The sequence below is a fragment of the Calidris pugnax genome, unplaced genomic scaffold (genome assembly GCF_001431845.1).
Source record: "Calidris pugnax isolate Ruff unplaced genomic scaffold, ASM143184v1 scaffold187, whole genome shotgun sequence".
Classification (NCBI taxonomy): Eukaryota; Metazoa; Chordata; class Aves; order Charadriiformes; family Scolopacidae; genus Calidris; species Calidris pugnax.
Genome location: NW_015090969.1, coordinates 1,072,402 through 1,084,908, shown reverse-complemented (window position 1 = coordinate 1,084,908; position 12,507 = coordinate 1,072,402). Strand labels below are relative to the sequence as shown.

At 54.0% G+C, this 12,507-nt stretch overlaps 1 protein-coding gene across 1 annotated transcript in view; it reads right to left on the bottom strand.

Moving 5' to 3' along the window:
- Positions 1 to 1,580: 1,580 nt before the first annotated feature.
- CORO2B (coronin, actin binding protein, 2B) overlaps positions 1,581 to 12,507 on the bottom strand; it is a 58,901-nt gene continuing 47,974 nt past the window's right edge. The window contains exons 4-13 of the mRNA XM_014952786.1: positions 11,016 to 11,132; positions 7,455 to 7,604; positions 6,722 to 6,886; positions 5,717 to 5,833; positions 5,514 to 5,618; positions 4,720 to 4,816; positions 4,144 to 4,256; positions 2,996 to 3,086; positions 2,746 to 2,882; positions 1,581 to 2,286 (exon numbers count right to left, since the gene is read on the bottom strand). Of these exons, the coding sequence (XP_014808272.1) occupies positions 2,155 to 2,286; positions 2,746 to 2,882; positions 2,996 to 3,086; positions 4,144 to 4,256; positions 4,720 to 4,816; positions 5,514 to 5,618; positions 5,717 to 5,833; positions 6,722 to 6,886; positions 7,455 to 7,604; positions 11,016 to 11,132 (1,224 nt within the window). The 3' untranslated portion in view covers positions 1,581 to 2,154. The remainder of the gene's footprint in view (positions 2,287 to 2,745; positions 2,883 to 2,995; positions 3,087 to 4,143; positions 4,257 to 4,719; positions 4,817 to 5,513; positions 5,619 to 5,716; positions 5,834 to 6,721; positions 6,887 to 7,454; positions 7,605 to 11,015; positions 11,133 to 12,507) is intronic.

The window sequence follows — 12,507 nt, the reverse complement described above, 5'->3', positions numbered from 1 at the left end:
CCCCCCCCTCCTCCTTCCTTCACCTGCACCAGAGGCGGCCGGATTTGTGCTGATGTTTGCAGATATGCTAATTGGCTCATTAATCATCACCACCCGCAGCTGTAATTGGGCTCATTTTGCATTGATTCCCGGGGCTTTGGAGAACCGCTGGCTCTTCCCTTCCAAGAGAGAATTCCGTGCAGTAAGTCCCAGCACCCCCCTTTAAATAAGGCCGTGAGACACAAAGAACCTCACGCAGGACCCGGCCATCACTTCTTGGTGCGAAGCAGCTGAGAAGAACGTGCTCAAAGAGTGGTTTTTCCTCCCAATCATGAGACACGATAAACCCAGAGAAGTCCAGACCTGACACCCAATGATAACACATTCCTCAACACCAGAAAAAGAGAAGGAGATAGAGCTTAAAGCTGATCTACTTGAAGATCCTAGAATCATAGAGTGGTTTGGGTTGGAAGGGACCTTAAAGACCATCCAGTCCCATCCAGACACCTCCCACCAGCCCAGGTTGCTCCAAGCCCCCTCCAACCTGCCCTTGAACCCCTCCAGGGATGGGGCAGCCACAGCTTCTCTGGCCAACCTGGGCCAGGCTCTCACCACCCTCACACCAAACAAGTCCTTCCTAATATCTAATCTAAATCTCCCCTCTTTCAGTGTCAAACCCTTCCCCCTCCTCCTAGGGCTCCCCTCCCTGATCCAGAGTCCCTCCCCATCTCTCCTGGAGCCCCTTGAGGGACTGGAAGGGGCTCTGAGGTCTCCCTGGAGCCTTCTCTTCTCCAGGCTGAACCCCCGCCAACTCTCTCAACCTGCTGCTTGCCCAAACCACGTCCCCATCAGCCCTTGCCCAGCCCAGGGCAGTTCCCAGCACAATCAGTCACACCACGTTCTTGAGCCCAACAGCATCCACCTGAGCCTCCAGCCACCATCGCTGGTCCCTGCAGGGACCTCCCAGCCCCTGGTGGACAGAGGACACCCTGGTGGCACCCAAAATTACCCCTTTGGGTCCCACCACCCTTTCTCGGCGGCCAGTCCTCGTGCCCAGCCCCTCGGCGAAGAAAGGAAGGAAGGGGCAAGGTTTTGGTATCTTGAAAACATTTTTATTTCATCACTATTCCGTGGTAGCATAAATAATAGGCAAGGACAGCACGTGTGAGGAGGGGGGAGCAGTGGGCACGGGGCACAACGGGGATGAGCAACTCTGGCACTGGCCGTGCTGGGCAGTTCAGCAACTCCATTTAGTGAAAATATTATAGATCAATAGATATATTTAGGTAAACTAGCAGTATTTGGTGGTGTTCCCTGTACTATAGGCCTGATCCACAGGGAAAAAAAATAATAACAAAAACCAAGGTGATTGTACACACTGTGCTGAACCCATGGGGTCCCTGCACGGCTCCAGCCCCCCCAGGCTCCATCCCTGGGGGCAGCACCCCCCAAAATCTGCCCTCGGGATGAGGACGGTGGCATCCTGCCCCCCTCCCTGTGGCACTGGCACGTGGAGGAGGAGGGTAAGTCCCTCTTTGCAAAGTCAGAGGGGAGCAAAAATTCCCTCTGGGGTTAGGAAACCCAGCCTCTTTTTGGTTTGGGTTTTTTTGTTGGGTTTTTTTTTAATTGAAAGAAGGCTATAAGTGCATAGGGAGCAGCTCCCTTCCCCGGGCTGGAGCCTTGGGGACACTCACAGGCTGCTCCTGCCAAAGCCCGGCCACCCACCCCGGCTGCCCTGGGAAGGAGCCTGGGCTGTAAATTAAATTAATTGTAAATTAAGCCCTTCTTGCACCCCGTTCCAGGTCTGCACCCCGTTCCAGTTCTGCACCCGCCATCACTTTTTTTTTTTTGCATAGGAAAAAAAAGGACTGAATAGTAATCACAGCATCACACTCTCCTGGTGGCTCCCGAAGGAGGGGATGCTGCTCCTCTACTTACTCCAAGGGCAGGGTGGGGGCCAGCAGCAGCCCCCCCCGCCGCCTCTCATGCAGTAGCTGTCGGTTATAGCGGTTTTAGTGCCGGGGACAAGAGTAGGAGGACGTATTTCCAGTTAGCGAGTGGGCTCTTGGCAGGTCACTTGACTTTCTGGCTCAATACTCTGTGTGAGTGGATACAATAAAATTAAAGAGCGAGTATAAACAGAGAAAAGTTTATTTATAAAACGTCCCTGGGAGTTTAATTATTCTTGGGGCTGTTACGGAGGTTTTTCAGCTCCAGCTGCAGCTGCCGGATCCGTATGTCCTTCTGCGAGAGCTCCTCCTTCAGCCGCCGGATCTCGTCCTGCTGTCGGAAGAACATCCGAAGGAGCTGGAAGGGAAGGAAGGAGCTGGAGGGACCTGCAGCAGCCTCTGGGTCCTCACCACGTGGCTGCTTTTTGCATCACGACTTGCTCATCCTCTCCCAGATTTAATATCTCACCCTCCGGCACGGGGATACCCTTAACGGATGGGATCTGCAAACTCAGCCCCAGCAAAACAAATTCCTCCCGGGACCAAGTGCTGATGTTTCCCCCCAGCCCCTCCGTAGGTCACTCCCGGAGAAGGATTTTAATTAGAAAATAAAATAAAATAAAAATTCAGGAGCTTAACGCCACTGCTTTGGGGTGCTTCAGAGCAAGATGCTCCAAGTCCCAGGGGAAGGTGGTGCCCAAGCACTTCGGTTTGGGAGAACAAGCAGAGGAGTGGCTTTCCAAGGTGCACCCAGAAGATGTCCTGTCCCCCCCCCTTGCCCCCAGCCAGCAACTGTCCCCTCCTGTCCCTTCCCTACCTCGTTCTCCGTCCGGGGTGGCACGTTCTCCAGCAGGTCTATGCCATTGACCACAACGCTCTTCTTCTCCCTCACCGGCGCCTTGAAGATCTTGGACGTCTTCTTGTAGCCCTCCTTCAGCGACATCAGGATGGGATCTGAGCAGGGCAGAGGATGGGAGAGGGGTCGGGGAGGGGGCTGTGGCATCCCCCTGCCCGGCTGTTTGTTGCTGGGGGGAGGATGATGAGGGGAGGCTCCTTGGGGGCTTTACCTCGGTTGACCCCGCTCAGCCATTCGTCCGGCGTGAGGGCCGGCTCCGTGCCCGGCGTCATCGGGTAAATGTCCTCCTGGTACGTTTCTGACTAAAAATATGGGGTTGGGGGGTGGGGGGAGGAGAAAATCAGCCCCCTCCATCAATCTGCTCAGGACTTTTTAATGGTGCCTTGCGAGGTGCTGGTGATGGTGGGGCTCAACCCTTTGGTGTGCAGCAAGGCGGCCACCCGGGGATGTAATAACCTGGTGTTTGCACCAGTGTCACCTGCTCCGGGCAGGGGGGTGGCTCTGGGAAATGCTGGGTGGCCACCGGCAGCAGAACTGAGGGGCTGGAGGAGGACGAGAGGCTGCAGAGCTCGGGACCAGCTCCTCCACGCAGCCCTGACCAGCACCGGGAAGGGAAACACCTAATCCAGCTCCAAGGTTTATTTTACCAGAAACAGCCCCCAAAAACGTCCCGGGGAGATGAGCCCCTTGCTGCCCATCGTGATGGACCGAGCTGATTTTGCATGAAAAGAATTTAATTGAGGCCAGGGGCAATGGAGGGATGTGTTTCCTCAAAAATACTCCCATTAAGCCTTGGGTAAGGGAGGGAAAGAAAGGCTGAGGGACTTGGGTCTTTTCAGTCTGGAGAAGAGAAGGCTGAGGGGGGATCTGATCAAGATCTCATCTGATCTGATCAAGATCCCAGGGACAGGACAAGAGGAAATGGGCACAAACTTGAATGTTAGAAGTTCCATCTAAACATGAGGAGGAACTTCTTTGCTGTGAGGGTGGCAGAGCCCTGGCAGAGGCTGCCCAGGGAGGTGGTGGAGACTCCTTCTCTGGAGACATTCAAACCCCCTGGACACATTCCTGTGGGACCTGCTCTGGGTCGGGGTTGGACTGGATGATCTTCAGAGGTCCCTCCCAACCCCATGTCATTCTGTGATTCTGTGATAAAAGCCCCCTGGAGTCCCATCTGGGGGACTGTAATGACTGGGGGGTCAAAGACTGGTGCAAAGAGACCCAGTGGTCGGACTGGTCAGCAAAGGGGTGTAAAATGGGGGCATCTCCACCAGGCTGGACCCGCTTTGGATACCCCCCGGCCACCACTCACCCCCAACAAGCCCGTCTGGGCACCCTGGGGTGCAGCGAGGGACTCACCCTCCTCGGCACGATCATGGAGATGGGTTCGATCAGCCCCTTGAGGGTGATGAGCTTGTAGAAACGAAAGACCTCGCAGGCCGACACGTCCAGCCCGTGCTTTGGCATCACCCCTGCAGAGAAGGGACAGACATGAATCCCCAGGTGCTGCAAACCCATCCAGACCCATCCACCCCCCAAGAATGGAGCACCCCCAAAAGTCCCATCAGGAGACCAGTGGAGATACTTCACTGAATTAAGCCCTGGGGCACAGACCTGGGCCACACCAGGGGGGGGTTTGAAGGGACATTGGGAAAGGGATGAGTGGCTTTTATGGAGCATAAATCACAGGAATCACTGATTGATGTCCCCTGGTAAAGCCACGGCAGGAGTGACAGCAGGAAGGGTGAACCACCACAGGAAGGACAACCCAGCAAGGGGAACGCTGCCCCATGAGCCCTGCAGCCCCTGCCCTGGTGGATCCACAGCCAGCACAGCACCCACCAGCCCCCTGCTAGACCCATTTAAACCCACGACATTTAATTAAACACCTTCCATCACCTTGGGAGCGAAGGGGCAGCCACCACCTGTCCTTACCCAGTCCTTTCTGCGGGGCCGGGGAGCGAAACTCCATGAGATAACTCAGGTAGGGCTTCTCGGAGCCGATCTCGTAGTACCGGATGTTGCCATCACCCTGGAGAGAGGTCGGGGGAGAGGGATGGGTTAGTGCTTTGGCAAAGCCCAGGCTGAACAAAGACCATGAGGACAACCCTTAACACGCAATCGGCAAGAAGAGGTGGGAACAAAAAATTAAAACAATGAAAATGAATAGGAAATTTGACGCATTTCCACCTCCCACCTCAGCCTTCAGGTTACAAACCAAGGGGAGAGGGATGGGTTAGTGCTTTGGCAAACCCCAGGCTGAACGAAGACCATGAGAACAACCCTTAACATGCAATCGGCAAGGAGAGATGGGAACAAAAAATTAAAACGGTGAAAATGAATAGGAAATCTGATGCATTTCCACCTCCCACCTCAGCCTCCAGGTTACAAACCGGTGGCATCTTGGGGGGCATCAGGTGACCAGCAGGTGGAGGGAGGTCATCCTGCCCCTCTGCTCTGCCCTGGGGAGGCCCCATCTGGAGCACTGGGACCAGTTCTGGGCTCCCCAGTTCCAGAAGGACAGGGAACTGCTGGAGAGGGGACAGCAGAGGCTACAAAGATGCTGAGGGGCCTGGAGCATCTCTCTTATGAGGAGAGGCTGAGGGACTTGGGGCTTTTGAGTCTGGAGAAGAGAAGGCTGAGGGGGGATCTGATCAACACCTATAAATACGTAAAGGGTGGGTGTCAGGAGGATGTCCCCCCCCCAGGAGATGCTGTGGGGCCAGTACCTTGCCAGCCAGGTAGAGCATGTGCGTGTCGGCATCGTAGAAAGGGAAGAGGAGACCCGAGAGCCCATCGATCTCCTCCTCTATCAGGGGCATGGACAGGTCCTCCTGCATGACAGCACAAAAAAATCAAAAAGCGCTTTATTAAGGAAGAAATCCCCATGCTGGTCCTGCTGGGGATGGACTGGGGGGGTCCTGGCACCCACCTGGTCCCAGAGGGCGATCTGCCGTGTGTTCCAGCGTGACACCCCCGTGGTCAGCAGCCTCTTCGTGCTGCCCAGGAAGACCACCCGGTTGACGCGGTGGTTCTTGCAGCTGGCCTCCTGCAAGACAAGAGTGTGCTTGAGGACAGTGTCCCCCCCTCCTCACAGCCCCCAGATATGTCCCTTGCCCTCAGGAAAGCCCCTTCCTTGAAAGGCACCATGACCTGCCACCCCGCCAGCACCTCTCCCACCTCGTCCTGGTGGACTCATAGAATAAATCATAGAATGGTTTGGGTGGGAAGGGAGCTCAAAGATCATCTACTTCCAACCTGCCCTGGGCAGGGACACCTCCCACCAGCCCAGGTTGCTCCAAGCCCCCTCCAACCTGCCCTTGAACCCCTCCAGGGATGGGGCAGCCACAGCTTCTCTGGCCAACCTGGGCCAGGCTCTCACCACCCTCACACCAAACAAGTTCTTCCCCACAGCTCAGCTCCATCTCCCCTCTTGCAGGGTCAAACCCTTCCCCCTCCTCCTAGGGCTCCCCTCCCTGACCACGAGTCCCTCTGTCCCAGCAGACAGTGTGGACATACCCTGACTCAGCCCCTGTCCCCTCTGCAAAACGAAAATGCCCATTTCCCTGAACATCAGACATCGCTTTTACTGAGAAACCACCACCTTTCCCCAAAGTGTAGCTCTTCCTGCAGCCTTCTCCCCCTCTCCCCTAATTTCTACTATTTCCCATAAATCCTTAATTAATAAAAGGATAAAAGCCTCCCACTTTGGTGCCTGGGATGAAGCTGAGGAGCACCTCCCTCACCCCCATCATCTCCACTTAATTAAAACATCCACCCCCTCCCCACAACTGGGAACTAATTGCAGACCTGCAGACCCTGGCACAGGCAGAACGTCAAACCGTGGGTTTTATAGTAGGATTTCTCCCCCAAATCTGATTTCCATCCCCTCCGCACACAGCAACGCAGCCCCCCAGCCCCAGCCCCAGCATCCCACCTGCAGGACCCTGCCGGAGCGCGGCTCCACCACCCGCAGCTTCTTGTCCTTGCAGGTGGTGGCCAAGAGGCTGCCGTCGGTGTTGAAGGACATGCAGAGGATGACGTCCGTGTGGCAGTCGATCATCTTCACCGGCTCCCCGATGTCCAGGTTCCAGATGAGGACCTGCGGGAAGCAGGGGGAGACATGGCCACTCCTGGAGACCATCCCACCAACCCCTCCTGCAACCTCCACATCTGCTTGGGTTGCCTTAATATCTCCTATTTGGGCTGAAATCACCTCTTAGTCACCTATAGAGCCTCCTTCCCTCTTCCCAGGACTGCCCTCCAGCTGCTGCTTGGGCACAATTAAAATAATTTTATTTTTTTATCATTATTAATTTTTTATTATTTTGATTTTATATATTTTATAGTAAATATTTACGTATTTAATTTTTTTAAAAAATTATAGCTAGATAAATATCTAAAAAGAGAAATAATATAAAATATAAATAAATTTTAAAAAATAAAAATTAAATTTTTTTAAATTTTATAGCTAGATAAATATATTAAAAATATATACGATATAAATAATTTTTAAAAAATAAAAATATTTTCTTTTAAAAAAAGACCCTTGCCCGAGGGAAGGTACCGTCTGCTGCAGACACGGTGGCTCATTTTACTCCAGAGGGTGGGATCCTGCCCTGGCTGGATGATGGTGACTCCCTCCCATGCTGGGAGCAGGGAAAGCCCACCTTATAGTCGTAGCCGGCACTGAAGAGGATGTTGTTGGTGGTGGGGTGCCACTCCACGAGGCCAACGCGCCGGCTGTGCCCGTAGAGCTCCAGGACGGCCTCGGTCATGTTCCTCTTCAGGCCGCCCTCGGGGATCTCCCAGATCCGCACCTACGGGATGGGGCAGGCGTTGGGGGGGTTATTGGGAGCCCTGGGGGGACCCCAACACCTGCCCAGGGGGGTTCTGAGCCAGTGGCCTCATCCTGCACCCTAATGGACATCCTGGGAGTGTTGAGCCTGGAGAAGAGAAGGCTCTGGGAAGACCTCAGAGCCCCTTCCAGTCCCTCAAGGGGCTCCAGGAGAGATGGGGAGGGACTCTGGATCAGGGATCATAATTTGCAATACTGCCCTGAAAAACCTGGAGGAGGATGTAAGGGTGAAGAGGGGATTTTTTTTTTCTGCCCGAACATGCAGGTTTAGGGGTGGAAGCCCCAAATCTGTGGGGTGGCACAGGGAGCAGGAGGGGGACAGCATGGGGAGAGGGACATCTTTGGCTGGGAGGGAGGATTCTGAGAGCATCAGCAGTTTTTAAACAGGGCACCAGGAGAGGAACGAGCTGCTCCCCCCCCACGGCCGGGTGTCAGAGGAACCGGTTACGAAAGCAGCGGGTTACGAAACGGCTGTTACCAAACCCGGGGCTGCTCCTGGCCCCGGGGCCATCTGTGTCCCCCCAGGGCTCCCCGAGCAAGCCCTGTGCCCCAGAGGTGCTCATCACCCCCCCGGGGCAGGGGGGAGAGGGGGGGCTGGATACACAGGGAAAAAAACCTAAAGGATGGGTTTGAACCATGTCCTGCATCCCCGCAGCGCAGCATCACCTCTGCTCATCACCCGGCTCCTAGAGGGGTTGCATCATTCCTCACGTCTTGCAAAAAATAATAATAATTAAAAAAAAGGGTGCGAGTGCCAGGGACGGGCTATTTTAGGCAGGTTTCCCCATTACACGGTCACTGTGACCTGAAAATAGATGTGCCGGAACCGGTTGCAGTCCTAATGCCGTTCTGCTGCCAGTATAGGCAGAGCTGGAGCTGACCCAAAAACCCAGGCACTGGCTTTCACAGCCTGGTCCCATCTTGGGCTGGAAATGCTGCTTTTGGAAAATTATCATTAAAAAAAAACAAACCCAAAACCCCAAAGGAACAGCCCTAGAAACACCTCTCTCCACCCTCCAGCCAAGACACCAGGGGGAGCAGCCGGGGTAGGCCGCAGCCTGCGGGGCCAGGGACTTCCCCTCCCAACCCAGCCTAAGAAGTCTTCCAGATAATATTTTCCCTGGAATACACTTTTTCCCAAAGAGATGTGTCCTGCAAAAGCCACCGTGCTGTAAGACACCCCCTCTCCATCTCGCTCTGCATCCCACACCAGCTCCCCGTGCCCGAGCACACGGAGAGCCCCAGCGTGGGGAAAATGCAGAGCCTTAAACACCTTCAGAGCCCAAATAATCCCCCTTTTTTAATCTTCCCACTCATTTTGTCCTGCCCTTTCAAAAGCTTCTTCCCAAAAAGCCTCCGCAGCATTCCCACAGCATGGCAGCGGGGACCGGGAGCTCGAGGACCAGCTAATTGTCCTGTGGGGACAAATAATGAATTAACATCCCTGGTGTCCCACGGGGAAGCATCAGGAAAGGACAGATGGCTTTATCCAGGTACGGATGGAGACAGCTTCGTTAGCGAGGGAGTAATTACAGGAGGGGTTTCAAGCAGAGTGATAACCTGGGTGGGCATCCGACCGCAGCCATTAATTCCGGCTGCTGCCGAGCTGTAAAATCCTGGTTGCCCTCCCCCGGAGAGGACTAGCCCATAGCCATGCCCTGGGGACAAGGCTGCACAGGTTGTCCCCCGGGTGTAGGACACAACAGGGGAAAGACATGGCTCTGGAGCAGGAGACCAGCAGCTGCATCCCCATGGTCACAGTCCAGTGGTGTCCCCAGCCTGGGACCCATGGTGACCCCGCGGCTGCTGCCGAGCTGTAAAATCCTGGTTGCCCTCCCCCGGAGAGGACTAGCCCATAGCCATGCCCTGGGGACAAGGCTGCACAGGTTGTCCCCCGGGTGTAGGACACAACAGGGGAAAGACATGGCTCTGGAGCAGGAGACCAGCAGCTGCATCCCCATGGTCACAGTCCAGTGGTGTCCCCAGCCTGGGACCCATGGTGACCCCGGGTGACAAATATCATGCAAATACTCTGTTTTCTGCAACTCAGACTCCACAAGGACCTGAGTGCCCTCTCTCTTTGATAAAGACTGTTGGCCTGGACCTCATTAAACCTCCTGAGAGCGAACCTCCTGCACCTGCAAAGGTGCAGGACCTGCCCATAAGCATCATCCAAGGTGTGGGGTGGAACCAGGAGCCACGACCCCACCCAGCTGTGGGGCTGCTCCCCTCCAACTCATCCCCACTGGAGGGAAGCCCCCTACACCAAACAGCCTCCAGGGCAATTAACCGAATTTCCCAGGTTTAACGATGGTTCATGAAGTCTTCTAAGCATCCCCCCTCCCAGCACCTCCTGTTCCCTGGTGACTGCACAGAAAAGGTTATAATTTGAGGTGGGAAACAGCTCACCATGACTCATGGCTGCCATCGGAATTTTTTTTTCCCCACCCCACTCAATATCTTCCTTGACGAGCTTTCAGCTAATAAAAAAAATGCCAATATACTGAGCTGAAGGAGACGGTGAGACATTTGGTGAGAGCAGAGTGAGACGCTGAGGATCAGGTGAGGTGGGTTTGTGACCAGTTAGAAACTGGATCCCCCCAAAACCCACCCCATGCAGAACAGGTGATGGTTTCTGAGTTTCTCCCTTCTACAAATGCTTCTTTTCCTGCATGATACAGCCTTTGGGATGGACTTGTTTGTGTCCAGAAAATAAAAAGGAGCAGGATGCAAATAACAGCTATGTAAAGATGACCTGATTCGTTACCACCCCCCCAGCCTGGAAAACTGCCTTCTGCTCATATCACCTGGTGGATCAGGTCACAAGAGCGGTCCCAGCCCCTGCGGCCCCTGATAGCAAGAAGGATTAATAATAGCATTGCTGTTGGGCTTGGGCGGGGGAAAAAAAAAATATAAAAAAATAAATAAAAGACCTTGTTGTGCACAGCTGTAGGGATCAGGTCACAAGAGCGGTCCCAGCCCCTGCGGCCCCTGATAGCAAGAAGGATTAATAATAGTATTGCTGTTGGGCTTGGACTGGAGAAAAAAAAATATATATAAAAAAATAAATTAAAAAAAGACCTTGTTGTGCCCAGCTGTACGGCTTATCTGCAGCGGGGGATGCAGAAAGAGCAGTGCTGTGACAATAAGTGACACTGGGGACACTGCACCAACGACACAGGAGCCGGAGATGGGCACAATTCACCTATTTCTCTGCATCAATCTCTTCCTCCCTCTCCATCCCTGCGACTGCTGACCCGTCGCCCACCCACAGCCCCTTCCTGACCCCCCCCAGGGTGTATAAAGGAAAGGGAGGAGGGTGTCCGGAGCTCCACGACTCCTGGGGGTGCCAGCCCAAAGCCTCCCAGCTCACCGAGGTGTCTTCGGAGCATGACGCGATGATGTTCTCAATGAAAGGATTCCACTTGATGTCCAGCACGTTGCCCTGGTGACCACAGACTTTGGGGTAGTTTGGTTCGATCCGGCCTGTCTGTAGTTTAAAATAAATATTTTTAAAAAAAAGATAAATAAGAAATTTAGTGATAAAATCGGTCTTTTTAAGGCTGGAGCCCTGTGAAGGGAGTGAGCTCTGTAGCTTGTTCTAGGTTTTTGGCTGGAGGAGATGCTCAGTTTGATTTCACCCTGGTCATATTCCCAGGGGTGGCTGCAGCTGATACCTGTAGGAGAAGGGGCTTCTGCAAACACAACCCCGTGGGGCTGCTCCACCGAGCACCATCCCAGCCCCAGTGCAGTAGGAGACCTTTGCCCAACCCTCTGAAACCACAGGCCAAAGGGCTGGAAGGGACTTGGGAGGCACCAAATCGATCCCCAGGTCTCGAGGCTGATCAGCCATTGGGTGATGAATGAATCCTAGAATCACAGAATGGTTTAGGTGGGAAGGGACCTTAAAGACCATCCAGTCCCATCCAGACACCTCCCACCAGCCCAGGTTGCTCCAAGTCCCCTCCAACCTGCCCTTGAACCCCTCCAGGGATGGGGCAGCCACAGCTTCTCTGGCCAACCTGGGCCAGGCTCTCACCACCCTCCCACCAAACAAGTTCTTCCCCACATCTCAGCTCCATCTCCCCTCTTGCAGGGTCAAACCCTTCCCCCTCCTCCTGGGGCTCCCCTCCCTGATCCAGAGTCCCTCCCCATCTCTCCTGGAGCCCCTTGAGGGACTGGAAGGGGCTCTGAGGTCTCCCTGGAGCTTTCTCTTCTCCAGGCTGAATGAAGGATTTGGTACTTTCCTCCCAAACTTTGGAAGTGACACCAAGCAAGCTACGCATGTGTACTTCACAGGACAGATCCCCAGCCAATCTGGGATCATCAACACTCTTGCTGAATGATGCAGTAATAACCCAACTGTTACACCACTCGATGGGATCCTCCCATGCAGATGAAAATCCTTGCAGGACTTTTAGGGGCTGGTCCAGTCATAGAATCATAGAATCGTCTAGGTTGGAAGGGACCTTAAAGATCATCTAGTCCAACCACCAACCTAACTCTGACAAAAAAATAAATAAGAAATAAGTAATAAAAAAAATCACTAAACCATATTCTTGAGGACCATGTCAACCCGTTTTTTGAACACCTCCAGGGATGGTGCCTCAACCACCTCCCTGGGCAGCCCATTCCAATGCTGGATAACCCTTTCCATGAAGAAATCTTTCCTAATATCCAATCTAAACCTCCCCTGGCGCAACTTGAGGTGTTTCCCCTTGTCCTATCTCCTGTGACTTGGGAGACGAGACCGACCCCCACTTCTCTACACCCTCCTTTCAGGTAGTTATAGAGCACGAGAAGGTCTCCCCTCAGCCTCCTCTTCTTCAGACTCAACACCCCCAGCTCCCTCAGCCTCTCCTCAT